The sequence below is a fragment of the Engraulis encrasicolus genome, chromosome 23, assembly GCF_034702125.1.
Source record: "Engraulis encrasicolus isolate BLACKSEA-1 chromosome 23, IST_EnEncr_1.0, whole genome shotgun sequence".
Lineage (NCBI taxonomy): Eukaryota > Metazoa > Chordata > Actinopteri > Clupeiformes > Engraulidae > Engraulis > Engraulis encrasicolus.
Window position 1 is genome coordinate 35,872,704 of NC_085879.1, and position 18,932 is coordinate 35,891,635.

The window sequence follows — 18,932 nt, forward strand, 5'->3', positions numbered from 1 at the left end:
ACACACACACACACACACACACACACACACACACACACACAGTCAGCCACACACACAGTCACCCAAGCACTACGTGTGCACAGGACACGCTCACACAGTCAGCCAAGCCCTGCACGGCCGCACACACACACACACACACACACACACACACACACACACACACACACACACACACACACACACACACACACACACACACACAGTCACCCAAGCCCTACACACACACACACACACACACACACACACACACACACACACACACACACACACACACACACACACACACACACACACACACACACACACACACACACACACACACACACACACACACACACACACAACACACACACACACACACACACACACACACACACCCAAGCCCTACACACACACACACACACACACACACACACACACACACACACACACACACACACACACACACACACACACACACACACACACACACAGTCACCTAAGCCCTCAACACACACACACACTGAAACACACACACACACTGACACACACACACACACACACACACACACACACACACACACACACACACACACACACACACACACACACACACACACACACACACACACCTGAAATGTGCTGTCACTGAGACAGAATAGCTTATAAGTCTGAGTCCACCCGTTAATGAATTGATTGATTGCATGTCTTAGGGAATGTCTTTGTTTCTGTTTCCAGGAGGTGTTCCACACATCTCAGACATGAGGATTGTGCTGCTGGGAAGCAGAGCTGCAGGGAAGAGTTCATGTGGAAACACCATCCTGGGCAGACAGGAGTTCCAGACTCCAGGAAGAACAGCTGAGTGTGTGAAGAGAGAAGGAGAAACAGCAGGCAGACACATCACTGTAGTGGAGGCTCCAGGATGGTGGAATAACTACACTGTTGAGCTAACTCCTGAACATGATAAACAAGAGATTGTCCTCAGTGGGTCTCTGTGTCCTCCGGGACCCCATGCTCTACTCCTGGTCATTGATGTGAGTGACTTCTTCAAAGAGACATTCAGAAGAGCAGTGCAGGAACACCTGGAGCTCCTGGGTGAGAGAGTCTGGAACCACACTATAGCGCTGTTCACCAGAGGGGAGTGGCTGGGAGACACAAGCATTGAACAGCATATTGAGAGTGAAGGAGAGGCCCTGCAGTGGGTTGTAGATAAATGCGGGAACAGATACCATGTTCTAGACAACAATAGGAGTGATGATGACCAGGTGACAGAGCTGCTGGAGAAGATAGAAGAGATGGTGACGGTGAACAGTGGTCATCACTTTGGCTTCGATAACAACATGATGATTACACTGACGGAGAAGAAGAAGGAAGAAAAGAGAAGAGCAGAGCAGAGGCAGATGAAGGTGCAGAAACAGAGAGAGACTCTCAGATCATCAGCAGGTGAGATGTGCTGCTGCTGAATCTTTATGGAACATGTTCATTTCCATTGCACAGCTATTCTCTCTCTCTCTCTCTCTCTCTCTCTCTCTCTCTCTCTCTCTCTCTCTCTCTCTCTCTCTCTCTCTCTCTCTCTCTCTCTCTCTCTTTCTCTCTCTCTCTCTTACACACACACACACACACACACACACACACACACACACACACACACACACACACACACACACAGTCAGCCAGGTCCTACAACCTCCTCACCTTCAAACAACACACACAGTCACCCAAGCGCTACGTGTGCACAGGACACGCACAAACAGTCACCCAAGCCCTACACACACACACACACACACACACACACACACACACACACACACACACACACACACACAGTCACCTATGCCCTCCACACACACACACACACACACACACACACACACACACACACACACACACACACACACACACACACACACACACACACACACACACACACACACACACACACACACACACACACACAGTCACCTATGCCCTCCACACACACACACACACACACACACACACACACACACACACACACACACACACACACACACACACACACACACACACACACACAGTCACCCAAGCCCTACACACACACACACACACACACACACACACACCTGAAATTTACACTGTCACTGAGACAGAATAGTTTATAAGTCTGAATCAACACGTTGATGAACTGATTGATTGCATGTCTTAGGGAATGTCTTTGTTTCTGTTTCCAGGAGGTGTTCCACACATCTCGGACATGAGGATTGTGCTGCTGGGATACAGAACTGCAGGGAAGAGTTCATGTGGAAACACCATCCTGGGCAGACAGGAGTTCCAGACTGCAGGAAGAACAGCTGAGTGTGTGAAGAGAGAAAGAGAAACAGCAGGTAGACACATCACTGTAGTGGAGGCGCCAGGATGGTGGGCACACACCACTGTAGAGAAAACTCCTGAACGTGATAAACGAGAGATTGCCCTCAGTGGGTCTCTGTGTCCTCCAGGACCCCATGCTCTACTCTTGGTCATTAGGGTGGATACGTCATTCCCAGAGACATTCAGAAGAGGAGTGCAGGAACACCTGGAGCTCCTGGGTGAGGGAGTCTGGAGCCACACTGTAGTGCTGTTCACCTGTGGGGACTGCCTGGGAGACACAAGCATTGAGCAGTACATTGACAGTGGAGGAGAGGCTCTGCAGTGGGTTGTAGAGAAATGTGGGAACATGTATCATGTTTTAGACAACAGGAAGAGTGATGGTGGCCAGGTGACAGAGCTGCTGGAGAAGATAGAAGAGATGGTGACGGTGAACAGTGGAGAGAACAGTATTGGTGACCGTCCTAATTGTGAGTGTGCAAGTTTAAGCAATTAAAAGTAAAATTTGCTTGATATTCATGAATGATAATTTACGGTTAAATGGCTGTTATGTATTGAAAAAGTATGAAACATTGGGTAGCTATCTACAGGGTATAATTCATCTCTCTTGTAGTCTCTGGTGTCATTCCTGATGACTTGTCAAGAGAGGACTCTTCGTATGAATCTGCCAGATCAGCAGTCAAGCCAGAGATTACAAAGCCCTTTAAGCAGCTGAAAACTACAGCACAGAATGTGGCAGGATGTGATGGGGATTGGAGTATGGATAATCGTCCCAACTGTGAGTGTAATGTTTGCTTTGCTTTAATGTGTTTATTAGTGCACTGATTCTTGAGAAAGTGTCTAAAACAGGTTGTAAACTTGAAAGAAAAAAACGAAGTGCATTACAAAATAATATGGTATATCCTCGTAGACAAAGGTCTTGGCTTTTCAGAAATGCACAAGGCCAATCTCCCCATTTTCCATTTTTTTCAGAAATCAGGTTTTTCTCCGATCATACCTTGTTTTTTTGTCAACACCGTCAGACACAATTAAAAGCAATAAAAAGTGTATTGATTTGGTTGCATACAGGTCCTTCTCAAATAATTAGCATATTGTGTTAAAGTTCATTTTTTTCCCCATAATGTAATGATAAAAAATAAACTTTCATATGTTTTACATTCATTGCACAGCAACTGAAATATTTCAGGTCTTGTTTTGTTTTAATATTGATGATTTTAGCATACAGCTCATGAAAACCCAAAATTCCCATCTCAGAAAATTAGCATATCATGAAAAGGTTGTCTAAACAAGCTATTAACCTAATCATCTGAATTAACCAATAAACTCTAAACACTGGTAAAAGCTTCCTGAGGCTTTAAAAAGTCTCAGCCTTGTTCATTACTCAAAACCGCAGTCATGGGTTAGACTGTGTTTAACATTGAAGTCAATGGCAGTGGCATTGCATGAGGGTTATGAAAGCCCAGATATCATTGATGCTTAGCTGTCAGCTGTTTTTTGTTCTTTGATCTGGTGACCCACACTTCCCTCTTCATTATACTCCATAGATTTCCATACCAAGTTTTTCTATTTTTGTTACAAATGTAATTCTATTTGCCAGAAATGAAACCCCATTGAAAGTCAATGGAATGTTCTGTCTGGCAAATAGAATAAGATTTGTAACAAAAATAGAAAAACTTGGTATGGAAATCTATGGAGTATAATGAAGAGGGAAGTGTGGGTCACCAGATCAAAGAACAAAAAACAGCTGACAGCTAAGCATCAATGATATCTGCTTTCATAACCCTCATGCAATGCCACTGCCATTGACTTCAATGTTAAACACAGTCTAACCCATGACTGCGGTTTTGAGTAATGAACAAGGCTGAGACTTTTTAAAGCCTCAGGAAGCTTTTACCAGTGTTTAGAGTTAATTGGTTAATTCAGATGATTAGGTTAATAGCTTGTTTAGACAACCTTTTCATGATATGCTAATTTTCTGAGATGGGAATTTTGGGTTTTCATGAGCTGTATGCTAAAATCATCAATATTAAAACAAAACAAGACCTGAAATATTTCAGTTGCTGTGCAATGAATGTAAAACATATGAAAGTTTAATTTTTATCATTACATTATGGGGGAAAAAATGAACTTTAACACAATATGCTAATTATTTGAGAAGGACCTGTATGTATCTGGAGTTTTTAAGTGATTGTGTGTGTTTTTTGGTTCACACATACGCCTTTAAATGTTGAAAATTCACTTAAATTCTATTTTAATACTGCTTCATGTGTTCTAATTTTAAAAATATGTGCTGTCAGACAATGCTTACTTAATGGCTAAATAGATCAAACAATTTTTTGTAATTTCACAAATATTCGTGTAGGCTTAAATTTGCTATTACTTTGATAATTCAACAACTACAAAGGAAAATTTTGTAAGCACATTCATTTAAAATGTCCAAAACTCCTTCTTACGGTGGTGACTTAAGAACTGACGGTGGTGACAGTAATCTGAAGGTGGTGAAAGTGACCTAATTATTACCTACATTTAGCAAAATAAATAGCCCTCTCAAGTCAATGACATCTAGCATAAACACTTTATTTTTGTGTGTGCACAGTATGTTTGTGCATGTGTTTTTTCTTCATTTGTTAGATACTCTAGGAAGTAGGCCTAGATTATTGAAAATGTGGCATAAAGAGGTTTTAAGTTGTTCAAATCCAAAATATAGAGGTGTATTATCATAGATGAATGTCTTGGCTGTGCAGTGAATGTATTGGTCAAGCTCCCCATGTTTTACATTTTTCATAAAATGGGCTCTTTCTTGATTTTGTCACCAGCGTCAGACAGAATTAGAAGTAAAAAAAATAAGTTTACTGTATTTAAGTGAATTACTTTTACAATTCAACATAATTGTAGATACTTATTGGAAGCATATTCTTAAAACTTGTCAAAAACATGTAAAACACATGCTTTTTTGTGAACTACATCAGATGTCACCACCGTCAGGTTTTGTGACAAAAAACCCTCCAAATGCACCTCAGTGGAGGCTGGAGTATAAGTTTGGGTCACAATTATTACTAACATGTCTGGTAATATTTCATTAACCAGCACAATTTAGTAAAATATGGAACAAGATGATGAGCGGAACAAAATCTGACGGTGGTGACATCTGACGGTGTGAGACAAAAAAACACTCTTTTACATATTGTGCATTTTTTGCTCACATTAGCCACTTCGTTTTTGCTCTGTTTCTTAGGGGCTTCATGACGCTTCTGAAAAAGTATATATAATTAACATTAATGCAACAATAATACTATTAAAACCCCCGACGGTGTTGACAGTTTATGGTTGGGACAGTACCAGTGTCCAAACAAATTATCAAATTGAGGAGAAATTAGTAAACTTACAGGAGCTTCAGTGATGGTGAAGTACTCAGTAGATCTAAAGGTTTGAAAAGAGGTCCTAAGTAATGACAATGACCTTGCGCATACCTGATTTTATTGTCTTTTTAAAAAAATCTGACGGTGGTGACTAATATGCTGGACACACTTTGAGCAATCAGAAAATAGTAGTAAATATTGCTTTACACGCACTATGTGCATATCTGCAGAACCACTTCAACATGGACCTTCACATCATGGTGATATTATTCAATAATATCAGTGATTTTTACATTTTAAGTCAATTGAAATGATGATGTCTGTCCTTGGGACAGCTGTTTTTACAGGGTGTGGGCAGGTTTATAGCCATGAAAAGTAATAAAATTACACTTAAATATTTCAAACGACTGTGCATTTATGTAACAGACCCCTGTGTCTTTACCTGGATTCATTTTGTTCATGAAAATGTAGTTTATTTTCAACAGAATTGGCAGTTTATTGCAGAGACATGTTTTAGCCGCTTTCTCAAGAATCAGTGAGTGTAGTATTGATTTTGGTGTGTATTGATCTGCGCATTGATTGTAGATATTAGTTGATAACAATGAATATCTCATTTCTCCTCTGAATGTGTATTTTCTCTCTGTGAGTGTATATTCTTACTATATGAAAATGCAGTTTTGTATGTTTGTATATAAACTTCAACCCTATCAAGAAAACTATCCCATGGATGATAATGGAAAAAATGACTAGCTGCCTTACTGACTACTAGTGACTGACTACAATTTTTAAAAATATATTTCCTCACTCTCTTGTAGTCTCTGGTGTCATTCCTGATGACTTGTCAAGAGAGGATTCTGCATATAAATCTGCCAGATCAGCAGTCAAGCCAGAGATTACAAAGCCCTTTAAGCAGCTGAAAACTACACAACAGATGGTGGCAGGAAATGATGGAGATAGGAGTGCTGATAGTGGTCGTCCCATGTGTGAGTGTAACATTTGCCTTGTTTTAATGTGTATATTAGTGCAGTGTTGATATTGGTGTTTATATTGATCTGCATTACAGATGTTAGTTAATAATGATGAATATGTAATTCTTCTTCCAGTCAGTGAGGTCAATCCTGATGATTTCTCCAGAGTTGATTCTGCATATGGCTCTGCATCCGATGTGTTGAAGCCCCTTAAGCGGCGCAGGATAGCTCCCTCCAGTCAGAGCTCTGGGGTTGGTGCTGCTGAGGCAGAGGAAAGCAGCGGAGATGCTGAGGTAACCATGGTGATGGGTCCACCACACACTAGAGAGGATCGAGGAGGGGTCACAGGGGTCACAGCAAAACAACAGAGGTCATCCTTAAAGACTGCAGGTTAGTGTACCTTTATTACAGACACAGTTTACCTTTGTACACCTTTCTCTGATATTAGTGTGGATTTTCCTCTCATGTTGGAACATACGGTCATATCAGTTAAGTAGTATAAGGTTCTTTTAAAAAAATATATATATTAGTGGTAAGTATAATCTCTCCACTTGTTGTAGTGCATGCTAGACAGAGGGACTTTATACCATGTATTTAGAATAAATATCAACATGATCTCCAAAAATTCTGTGCTCCTGGACACGGATGTTAAGGACACAAAATCCGTGTCCAGGAGCACGGATTTTGCCAAAATTCCGTGTTCCTGGACACGGAATTATTTTCCGTGCTGGACACACAGAAGTGCTCTCTATACTCCCACAGCTCTATGTTTCCACTGTCTTGTGTTTTCTCAGGATTTTTCCAATTTCAAATATTTTTTCTCAAAAAAAAATCTTACTGACAGGTTAGGGTTAGGGATTGTTTTGGTCTGGGCACAGCTAGTTTTCTTTCATTCATTATATGAATTTGATAGCCTAGCAACCAACTGGAAAAGGTATTTCTCAAAAATATGTCTTTAATGACAGGTTAAGGTTAGGGAATGTTTTGGTCAGGGCATAACTTAAATTGCTATAGCATTATTTTGTTTAGGATTAGTATTTGGTATGTATTTTCTAATGGTAGAGTTAAGACAGTGCTGTAGTAATAGCCTATAGAAAGCACTTCCGTGTGCCCATCACGGAAAACAATTCCGTGTCCAGGAGCACGGAAAACAATTCCGGACACGGATTTCGTGTCCTTAACATCCGTGTCCAGGAGCACGGAATTTTTGGAGATCAGGCTGTAAATATGGACAAATAAAGTCAACAAAACAAAACTGATTCGTCATAAAGTCATTAAGCCAACTTAGGGTATTACAATATATTGTATGTATTTCTTTCAGAATTTCTTTGTGATTTTTTAATACATACGTTTACATGCTTTTAGGCTTCAAAGCGAAAGGTCCCTTTGTGGATATTTCCACAATAACGTATGATGCCACTAAATGCATCGGGCGTGGCTCCTATGGAGTAGTTTACAGAGGATCATACCAGGAAACTCCTGCTGCAGTGAAGGTCATAGCAACAGGACCCAATCCAACGTTGACAAATGAAGTCATTATTCCCTGGTAAGAGCTTTTGTATGGTTGGCTCTGCTGCCTAAAATATTTGTTTAGTAAGCAGTAATACATGTATGTGTACATACATGATATTCATATCATTACTGATGTTTTTATTTAGAAGTCAGATCAGCCATAATTAGTAAGACCAGATGAAATAGTAATTGTTTTGAAATTGTTGTTTAATTGAAAGCACAATTCCTTTCGCTAAAACACCAATCTGCTTTCCAGGCGTTTGTCCCATCCCAACATTGTGCGTATGATGGCTGTGTCCAAAAGTGAAAGCCAGATCCTTATTGCTAATGAGTACATCCACGGTGCCAACCTGCAACAGGTTCTTCACACAGACACCCAGATTAAGGTATTTCACTACCAGAATGGCTTATTTATTGCTGTATTTAATTACCTGAGAATACATATTGAAAAGCCTTTTGAACTACTAGGAATTTTGTAATATAAAATAGTATGTAATATAAAACGATAATAGGACAACTGTGATGTTATAGCATTGTTGTTATGATTGTCTTCTGATTTTTATTTTTTCAGCAGCTGGCAGGACCAACTGCCCTAAGTTGCCACCACTGCCACTTCTGAATATCGTTTTTAGTGTTGCATTCATATTTTCTCTGGGATGCATTTTCACGACCACTTCCCTTTATTTGACTGGGACATGATTGAAATGTTTCCTTAATGTTTGTTTTTATTTGTCTTCAGTTGCAGCAAGAGGATAAGCTGTTTGTGGCCTTAGATTTGGCCATGGCTGTTGAGTACATACATGGGAAACGTGTCATCCATCAGGACTTGAAGCCAGCAAATATAATGGTCAGTTGACAAGCCTGCAGATATTGTAATGTTCTCCAAGCAGCACAGCTACTCTTCTGACTGGTGATGTTTTGCTCTTGGAACGTACTGTAACACAAGTGTAACTATGTATGGAATAACGGCCGACGAGGTGTCCCGATATCAAGGGAAATAATGGACGAGGCAGAGCATTTTAACACTCCGACGGCGCAGCCGAAAGTTTAGAATAGTAACGGCACTTCGCCAGAAAGTTAGAAAAGAAGCAACATCAAAATCCGGTATAGAAGGGGCTGTGTTGGCTCGAATCGTCTCGAAATGAAAAGGGATTAAAAGGGAGGTCATCAGTGTGCGTTTCAACCTTTCTTTGCATTGAACGTTTACATTTTGAGAGTGCATCTGGCTTAAATAGATTGGTGTGAGATTTGAATGCAATCCTATGGAGACTATCATGATCTGCTTCAGTAGTCACAGTGCATGTTGACATGCATGTTTCTTTTAGGTGCATTTCAGATTGCCAATGTTGACAGCATCCATGCATCCCCAAACCATGTCAGTCCCACTACCATGCTTGGATATTGAGAGGATACACTTTTTTGTAAAACTCACTTGTTTACCACCACACTTGCTTGACCCCATCTAAAGCAAATGTGTTTATCTTGGTCTCAAGAGAGATGAACAGACCAAGGATATGGATCACTGGAACCATGTCGTGTGATCTGAAGAGACCAAGATAAACAAATTTACTTTAGATGGTGTCAAGCATGTGTGGTGGTAAACAAGTGAGTTTTACAAAAAAAGCGTATCCTCTCAAAAGCCAAGCATGGTAGTGGGACTGACATGGTTTAGGGATGCATGGATGCTGTCAACATTGGTAATCTGAAATACACCTAAAAGAAACATGCATGTCAACATGCACTGTGGCTACTGAAGCAGATCATGATATTCTCCATAGGATTGCATTCAAATCACACTAATCTATTTAAACCAGGTGCACACTCAAAATGTAAAAGTTCAATGCAAAGAAAGGTTGAAACGCACACTGATGACATCCCTTTAAATCCCTTTTCATTTTGTGAGTACATGTTCAAACATTAATGGCTGTATTTTGTTTTTTTCTGAGTGAACAAGAAATTTAAGCGGTTAAATATGTTGTTAAAAGGTCACTAATCATTGTGTCAAAGTGACATTTCTGTAATGCTTTCCTATGAAAAGATATACTCACAAATCTGCAAAAACTGTGAGGGGTGTACTCACTTTCGTGATATACTGTAGGTACGAGTCATAAAATGACTTTTGGGCTAATCCTTCATAACTTTCTGCATTGTGTCATTGTCAGGTTGCTGCAGATAACAAGAAGGCCTACCTGACTGACTGGGGCTTGGCAAACCTGATGGAAACGGTGTCCATGTCAACAGGAGGCAGTCACATGGGGGGTTTCTGTGGTGCATTTGGAGGGACTCCACAATACATGGCCCCAGAGTGTCTCATAGAATGCAATGACTGCAGCACCATGTCTGACATGTGGTCTCTTGGCATCACTCTGCTGGAGATGTTCACAGACTCCAAGCCGTGGACATACAGTAAAGTGCAAGAGCTGCGTAAGCTTCTTTGTAATAAAAATGTTCCCCAGGCCATGTCTAAACTACAGCCAGCGCTCCATGACATTGTGACACCACTGCTACAGTATGGTCCTGAGTCTCGTATGAACGCCAAAGATCTGACAGCATTGTTGAAGACAAAAGTTGATATCACCAAAAGATATGGCCATGGATGGTAGAGAGATACTACATAGACACCGTGCAGCTGGATCAGAACAATGTTATGGGTACATTCAGTTCTATTTCATGCAATCTAGGCCTAGCATTTTAATATATTGCGTCAGTGTTACTAATTTCTAGTTCATTATTACTGATGTGCTGCAGACCAGATGCAGACCTGATTTCTGCCACAGACATTCCCCTTTAAAAGATCAAGTTTTAGTTGAGATATCCAGTTTCCTTTGTGCGTTTGCCAAAGTACATTACACTTTTTTGTATATTGACCTTCACCGTATCACGAAATGATTATGTAAAGCAGGGTTTCCCAAACTGGGGTGCGCGACCTGCTACAAGGGGGTGCGAGAGTTGAATAGAGCAATGGCTGAGATATGGGTTTTTATACAAAAAATAAGGAACATTACGTAGTTTGTAATTGTTTTTTCGTGAATTGTACGCTGGAAGGATCCAGCTGAAGTGTCATTTATAACTCCTAGACTTGTTATGCAACAAGTTCCATTAATGATGGCAAAAAAAACACGAGGTCTATTGGAAATGAGGATTGTCCAAAATGTGCGGCTGTGCAACATTTGCTTAGGGGGTGCGCGAACCACATTGAAATGTAAAAGGGGGTGCACAGGGGGAAAAGTTTGGGAACCACTGATGTAAAGGAAACTATAGTATGTACTGTATGGTTAGCCCTACACAGTCTCACCCCAAGTAGTCAATATCTGAGTACCTTTGACCAGACTGCAATTTTTGACGTCTTGGGTATTCCTTCCACGTCACATTTTGACTATGTCCTCAAAGGCGCCCCCTTGTGGCAGCATAACGTCATTGAGGTTAGGTTTAGGAATAGGTTTAGGGTTAGGCCACATAGTCAAAATGTGACGTGGAAGGAATACCCAAGACGTCAAAAAATGCAGTCTGGTCCAAGGTAGTCAGAAATTGACTACTTGGGGTGAGACTGCGTTGGGTTAGCCTCGCGAGCCATCATACGTACTTCCGTCAAAGGATTGGCTCCACTACAGTAGTCTGGCCGTGCTTCTCTGTGGAGTGCCTGGAGCAGTAGAATTTTGATCGCAACGCCCCCCCCAGAAAACGGCCAATAAGCGAATACGCCCCCCACGTGGGGGAGAAAGGGGGAGGACGCTCGTGAGTCGTGACAATGACGTACACATCTGCGCCAGAGCCATTGGTCTGCGCTATGTTGTTGTTAAGTAACTGCCAGCGATTGGGTGAGAGGTGTCCAATAATTTCAAACCATAACTGAGTGCAAACTTCCTGCTTCCTACAATCGCTTCAGAGCAAACAAATGCCAGACTATAAATACGAAATTAAATGGTAGTATTATGGGATGGTCAGGACCAGGCTACTGTATGGTGTCAACACAAATGTTATATTTTATAAAGATTAATACATGAAATAATTATGTGTGTGTATAAATATTTTAGTGTACCTATGTTATTGCTGTCTAATTAAAGTGGTATGCATAATACAGCCTGATCTCCAAAAACTCCAAAAAAGGGCGGGGGCTGGGCTACACAAACCTGGTTCACCAGGAAAAAAATTTCTGTGCTCCTGGACACGGATGTTAAGGACACGAAATCCGTGTCCAGGAGCAATTGTTTTCCGTGATGGGCACACGGAAGTGCTTTCTATAGGCTATTACCACAGCACTGTGTTAACTCTATCATTAGAAAATACATACCAAATGCTAATCCTAAACAAAATAATGCTATAGCAATTTAAGTTGTGCCCTGACCAAAACATTCCCTAACCTTAACCTGTCATTAAAGACATATTTTTGAGAAATACCTTTTCCAGTTGGTTGCTAGGCTATCAAACTCATATAATGAATGAAAGAAAACTAGCTGTGCCCAGACCAAAACAATCCCTGACCCTAACCTGTCAGTAAGAAATGTTTTTTTTTTTTAGACAAAATATTTGAAATTAGAAAAATCCTGAGAAAACACAAGCCTGTGGAAATAGACAGAAAGTGCTACAGAAAGCACTTCAAACAATTCCGTGTCCAGGAGCACGGAAAACAATTACGTGTCCAGGAGCACGGAATTTTGGCAAAATCCGTGCTCCTGGTGGACACAGATTTTGTGTCCTTAACATCCGTGTCCAGGAGCACGGAATTTTTGGAGATCATGTTGCAGCATAATAATTAAAGTAGATTTTGGGTGCTACACAGATGTGATGTCAGCAGAGCCGTATTAAGATGGCCAGGGGGCCCTTGGCTATAGGTTGCTGTAGGCCTTCATGGAACAGAGATTCTGAAACAAAACTACATAGATAAATATGGGACTAAAATTGTGCAAACACGGCCTAGTTGAAAAATTTGCAAGCACTCATTCCCATCATATACTTTGGTAGTTGAAATGTTCCTGTGCATAACCTGTTGTATATATGAGGGTAAGATATTACCCACTCATATGCCTGTGGGACACTACATTTCCTGTTCAAGTCATGTGACAATATATTAATGGAGTATGTGGGCCTACTATACTAGAAATAATCTCACAGGCTAGATTTGGCCCCGGCACCTGACTTTGACACCCCTGGTGTACTTCATGCCGATTCAGTTTCACAATATTGTGGAGCGACAGTGTCCTCTAGAGGCTATTGTGTTGAACTACAGAGAGCTGTTGCATTCATGTCTTCAAGATACAGTATTTCAAATCACATTCACAGAGGTGTCAAAAGTAAGCTAAAAGTATATTCATGGCATAAGTACAACAATAGCACATGATATTACATAGCTGTTACACCATTTTTTGCATTGTACCTAATGAGGAAGATAGACTGTGTTGTTAAAAACACTATCATATATACATAGTCTTGGAGACTGGCCAGCATTACTGATTTATATTTTATAATGAATAAAGAACGAGTAAAAAAAATGATAAAATATAGTGGCGATACAAGGTTTCTGCTGGGCAGCGATGATATCACATTAATTTATGGAAAGGAGAGGCACCTTAGAAGGTGTAGCAACACCGAAACGTTAGTCGGGTGTGTGCACAAAATAAAGTCTTGAAAACTAAGCTGCAGTGTGCTCCAGCCTCTCCTTTCCAGTGATGTCTGTCCCACCGTGATGCACCTGCAAGCTGAGTGAGGGATGATGCGTAGAGTCCCAATTCTACTATCAAATTAATTTATGTAAGCATATGTACAGTACAGGCCAAAAGTGTGGACTCACCTTGTCATTCATGCCTTATCTTTATTTTCGTGGATTTTCATTGTGTATTTTTATGCAGGGCATCAAACCTGTGCTTGAACAGATGGAGAATTACGTGCTTACCAAAAAATAGAATTCTAGCTGTTGTCCAACAACAATATCAGCTGTCTATCCACTTGACGTCAACACAGCGCAACTGATGGCCCCACACATTTCAATAAGCTTATTTTTGTCTATTTTCAAGTAAAAATGCCCAGTCAGAGCTAAAATAAATTTGAGAGCTAAAACCTAGTTTTAAACACTTGCCAATACAAGCATTTTACAGACATTTTCATCATCTGATAGTGAATCATAGCCAGTTACTTGGAGAGGTCAAACCTGTGTTGGACGGAATCTGTGGCAGGGTTTTTTACTTTACTTTTTTATCACTGTTTCATCTAGATAACCAGCTATACTGACCAAGCGACCCATTATCAGATCATGAAAATATCTCTTGTATTGCTTGTATCAATTAAAATTGACTCAACTTACTGGGTATTTTTACTTGAAAATAGTCCGAAAAATACGCTTGTTGAAACATGTGGAGCCCTAGGTTTTGCTGTGTTGACGTCACTGTTTGGCATTTTTAATATATTTTTTAAATAATTGTTTTTATGTTTAATATATTTTCATTTTTTTATTACGCACATAATTATACGTGTTCATTCACAGTTTTGATGCCCTCCCTGAAAATGTACTAAGTTCTACTGTAAATAGCCACAAAAATAAAGACAATTAACTAAATGAGAAGGTGAGTCCACACGTTTGGCCTGTACTGTACATGGAAGCAAGTTCAGGCAACATTAACCATGTCAACGTTTTATTAGAATTCAATGTACAGATTGAGTATTTGTGTTATATTACCCAGAATTGATCATGATCTATTGCACACAGAATTACAACCAGGAGAATACACAGTGTTTGAATATGGTACAAATACAATGGCAGTCATTATGTTTTGTATGTACGGCTCTTCACTGCTCTCATAACAGCTAGAGCAAACATACTCCTTGGGACGGTAAAGGCACACAAGTGCACACACACGTACACACACAAAAACATAGAATATAGCTAGACACACACACATACACACACACAAACACACACACACACACACACACACACACACACACACACACACACACACACCCACACACATCACTTCAGCACAAACACACACGTACACGCACACACACTCCTCCTCCCCCGAGCCTCTGCCACCTCCTCTCCAGCTACTTTCTCCTCCTCCCCTTTAGTTTTCTTCAGAGCCATACAGATAACAGAGTCAGTCAATCTCCGCTGTGCCCTAGGGCCGACTTCCTCATTAGCAAAATTAGCTGTTATAGCTTCTCAGTACTGCTCAGCGTTGCGAATGTTAGTTCCTAGCAGTGGCCTTAGCCAAAGAAAATGGAATCTTGTACAAGAACGACAACTAGCTGGTGTGGCCAGGAGTGGCACTGCAGCTATGTTATCGCAGCCAAGTAAATAATGAATGGGTGCCAATGGGGCTGTACGCTTCTCTTAGAACTATCTGCCCGTGTGATTTTTTCCCTGGAAACAATGAAGTCGCGTTCGATAGATATGAGTAAGTGAAAGCATTTGCCGACACGTTTGCATCTTGTCAAGTGTTAGATTCGTGAAAATGACCCTTATTTCAACTATAGCAATGACATAACACGTGACAATCGACTTTACGTCACTACGCCATTTGTTTTGTAGTTTTAAGTCTGACTTCAGATGTCGATGTGTTTAAAGTTATGTTAGGATTGTTGCGGACACCTGTTATTTATTGCATTTAAGGTGGTGGAAAAGCGGCATGTGTACATGGGGTAAAGGAAATGACTGCGCTCATCCTTAAGAATTTGGGCACCTTCAATTAACATGTTGGACGGTGGTGGGGGTTGAGGTGTGTGACCTAGATGTCTCTGCTAGGAGGATCAGTCAGAGAACGTCTCTCGTCAGCTCTGGTCGTGAATAGTCGCAGAGATTCCTCAGCCAGCAGGTATTAGCCGAATGCTAGCGTGTTGCAGGACAAAACTAACACGTCTTTGGGAGAACAAAGCCATGTCAGGAACCTTTAACTTCACTTCTAATACAACTTCCATGATAAGGTACAGAATGTGCACACATCTTTACAAACCAGAGAACAGAATCGTCACAAATCCCTGCTGAGCCATTTAGCCCAATAGGCTCCCATTCATCTTTTACTTGGCTGCGTGCGCCAACGGGGCTATAATGGGAGCCAATGACAGACGCCTATCTCATAGCTTAGAACATTTCTGCCGTAGCACATAGCAAATGCAATGCAGGGAATATGACAAGACTTGCTGTTCATAGTAATAACTTCAGATAAACATCACAGATGGTAAACTGTTGTGATTATCACCACCGAGACAGTTGTTGGTTTACATATTTGTGGTGATCAGTCTCCTCGACTGCTCCTCTCTCCTCCTCCACTCCGCCTTTCTCTTCCACTGCCCCCTTCACCTCCTCCACTCCTCCTTTCTCCTCCTCCACTCCTCTCTCCTCTGCCTCCTCCTCTTCTGCTCCTCTGTCTCCGTACAGGCTGCTAACGGTTCCGTCTCTCCAGGTGACCATGATCTCTCCAGGCTTCAGGAGTCCGTTCTCTGCCGGCGTGGGGGCCGCTGCCGGGACGTGGTTGTCAGGGGTGACTGTAACCGCGGCGACGGGGGCGGAGGGGGCCTGCAGTTCGGGGGAGGGAGGGGGGAGGAGCTGCTGCGTTGCCTCGGAGACGACCTCTCGTAGCTCGTGACCTCCAGGGGAGGCCTTCAGGGCCTGAGCCGCCACCGCCTTGTACTTGGCTATCTTCTTCCTGCTCCTGGGAGAGAGAGAGAGAGAGAGAGAGAGAGGGGTGTGGATAAGAGGGAGAGAGAGAGAAAGGGAGAGAGGAGAGAGGGAGAAAGAGAGGGGGGAGAGATGTGGATAAGAGAGAGAGAGAGAGATGTAGAGAAATGTAGGATTGGAGAAAGTGAAGAGAAAGAAAGAGATGTGAATGAGAGAGTGAGAGAAAGGGTGTTTATAGTCTTTAGTTCAGGGCCAGTGCTGCCGCCTTGTACTTGGCAATCTTCTTCCTGCTCCTGAGTGTGTGTGTGTGTGTGTGTGTGTGTGTGTGTGTGTGTGTGTGTGTGTGTGTGTGTGTGTGTGCGTGCGTGTGTGTGTGAGAGAGAGAGACAGACAGACAGACAGACAGACAGAGATAGGATGAGAGAGACAGAGAGGGTGGGGGGGGTGTTAGTAGCAGTAGTATTAGTAATAGAAGCTAGTAGTAGTAGTAGTAGTAGTAGTAGTGGTAGTAGTAGTAGTAGTAGTAGTAGTAGTAGTAGTAGTAGTAGTATGAATAATAGTAGAACAGTAGATTTAATATAGTGGGCCTACTATTATGGTTGTGTGTTGAGAGCAGGTGATTGGTCCCTATTTAAAGCAGGTGATGTGTTGAGATGCACAGGTGTGCTACTTAGCCATCATGTAAAGGGGATGTGTGTCAGCAGGTGTGCTGCTAGCTAGCCATCATCCCAGAAATATACTACTGTTGTGTGTACATCAGTGTTTCCCAAACTTTTTCAGTCATGATGAATACTTAGAATTTGATGATGGTGGTAAGTATTCATGAAAAGGTAATATGAATGGGCAGCATAAATTCTGGAAATAAACAACTAAAAATCTCACAGTGTCCTTTTAATTTACAATTTACACTACAGGTGTGTGTTTATTATCGTTAGGCCTATTTGTGTATGTGTGTCTTAAAAATTGAAGTGTGACCCTGGCAACTTAGCTAACTTACTCTTTATGCTAGTGGTTTTGCTAATGTTTAATAAAAAAGTCAGGTTTTTGGTACTTTTATCCATGACCATGCGATTTTATTTTCATAAATCTAACACTCTTAAATCTTAAATCTAACACTCTGTTTGGTGTTACTGGTTTGTATTTGACTGTAAACAATATTACGTAGGAAAATATTACAATGTAGGAAAATCTGTCAGAACACCGGCTGGGCTCTCCTCGTCAGCCGACCAGCGCACACAGCCACCAAGCGCGCGCACACACACGCAACAAGCGCGTGCCCACACACACCCACACCACAAGCGGGCGCGCACACACACACACACACACCCACAACGAGCGCAAACACGCGCATCCAACGAGCGCAAACACACACACAAAGCCACACAGCACATTAACCATCAACAAAGTGCACATGCACATAATCATACACAGACACTGCATAATGATCCAGGGTGGAGTCACGCCAGGCTGGATGGATATGGACGTTCTTCTTGGACGGTTAGAACTACTCTCCAGTCCACTAAATGCGTACACCACTGCGTCGTGAACGGATATTCTAACCAGGATGCTTCACGCGGACACAGTGAGCATGCTCGCTGCCTAGCAAATGTGCTGCCTGGTTGAAAAAACGCCATTCATGAACTACCTTAATGAGACATTCTGTTTGATTTCTCCTATACAAGTATGTCAATAGCCTACATGTTGTGCATGATTTAGCCTATGGGGTCATTTTATGACCCTTAAGGATCCATGATATGCTCAACATTATAATTTCAACCCTAGAATGATAATTATTTTGTTTTGTTTTGGTGAATTTCCCCATGGCACCCCTAGGCCCTACTGATATAAATGAAGCAGGCCCTCTTTAGCAACTAGTAGCCACTGGCCAGGCTGTCGCCATCTAGTGCCAATTCACTCCACTCGCGCTACTACATCTACGTTCCCACCAGCGAAATGAAACCGGTTGATGCCGCCCGGAGGGCGAACTCTTTACCTTCTGGGTTAGGTATTTGGAGCTCCTTCTGCGGGATGAAATAGCCAGTGAAATACGACAGTGAACGTGTGTGAGAGAGAGTGTGTGTGTGAGAGGGAGAGCCACCGCCACAGGCTCACACACCACCACCATCAGCAGCAGCAGCGGCACGGGTTGCCCCCAGG

General features: G+C 41.8%; 2 protein-coding genes across 2 annotated transcripts in view; both read left to right on the forward strand.

Annotated features, from left to right (window-relative positions):
* LOC134440002 (uncharacterized) overlaps positions 1-3,150 on the forward strand; it is a 48,663-nt gene extending 45,513 nt beyond the window's left edge. The window contains exons 8-11 of the mRNA XM_063189928.1: positions 718-1,422; positions 2,190-2,795; positions 2,939-3,082; positions 3,143-3,150. Coding sequence (XP_063045998.1) covers positions 718-1,422; positions 2,190-2,795; positions 2,939-3,082; positions 3,143-3,150 — 1,463 coding nt within the window. The remainder of the gene's footprint in view (positions 1-717; positions 1,423-2,189; positions 2,796-2,938; positions 3,083-3,142) is intronic.
* Positions 3,151-6,505: 3,355 nt separating this feature from the next.
* Positions 6,506-11,138, forward strand: LOC134440108 (probable serine/threonine-protein kinase mkcF). Its single transcript, XM_063190048.1, has 6 exons — positions 6,506-6,667; positions 6,788-7,042; positions 8,018-8,198; positions 8,421-8,550; positions 8,904-9,011; positions 10,327-11,138. The coding sequence occupies exons 1-6, from the start codon at positions 6,616-6,618 to the stop codon at positions 10,765-10,767; spliced, it is 1,167 nt and encodes a 388-aa protein (XP_063046118.1). The 5' UTR covers positions 6,506-6,615; the 3' UTR covers positions 10,768-11,138.
* The last annotated feature ends 7,794 nt before the right edge of the window (positions 11,139-18,932 follow it).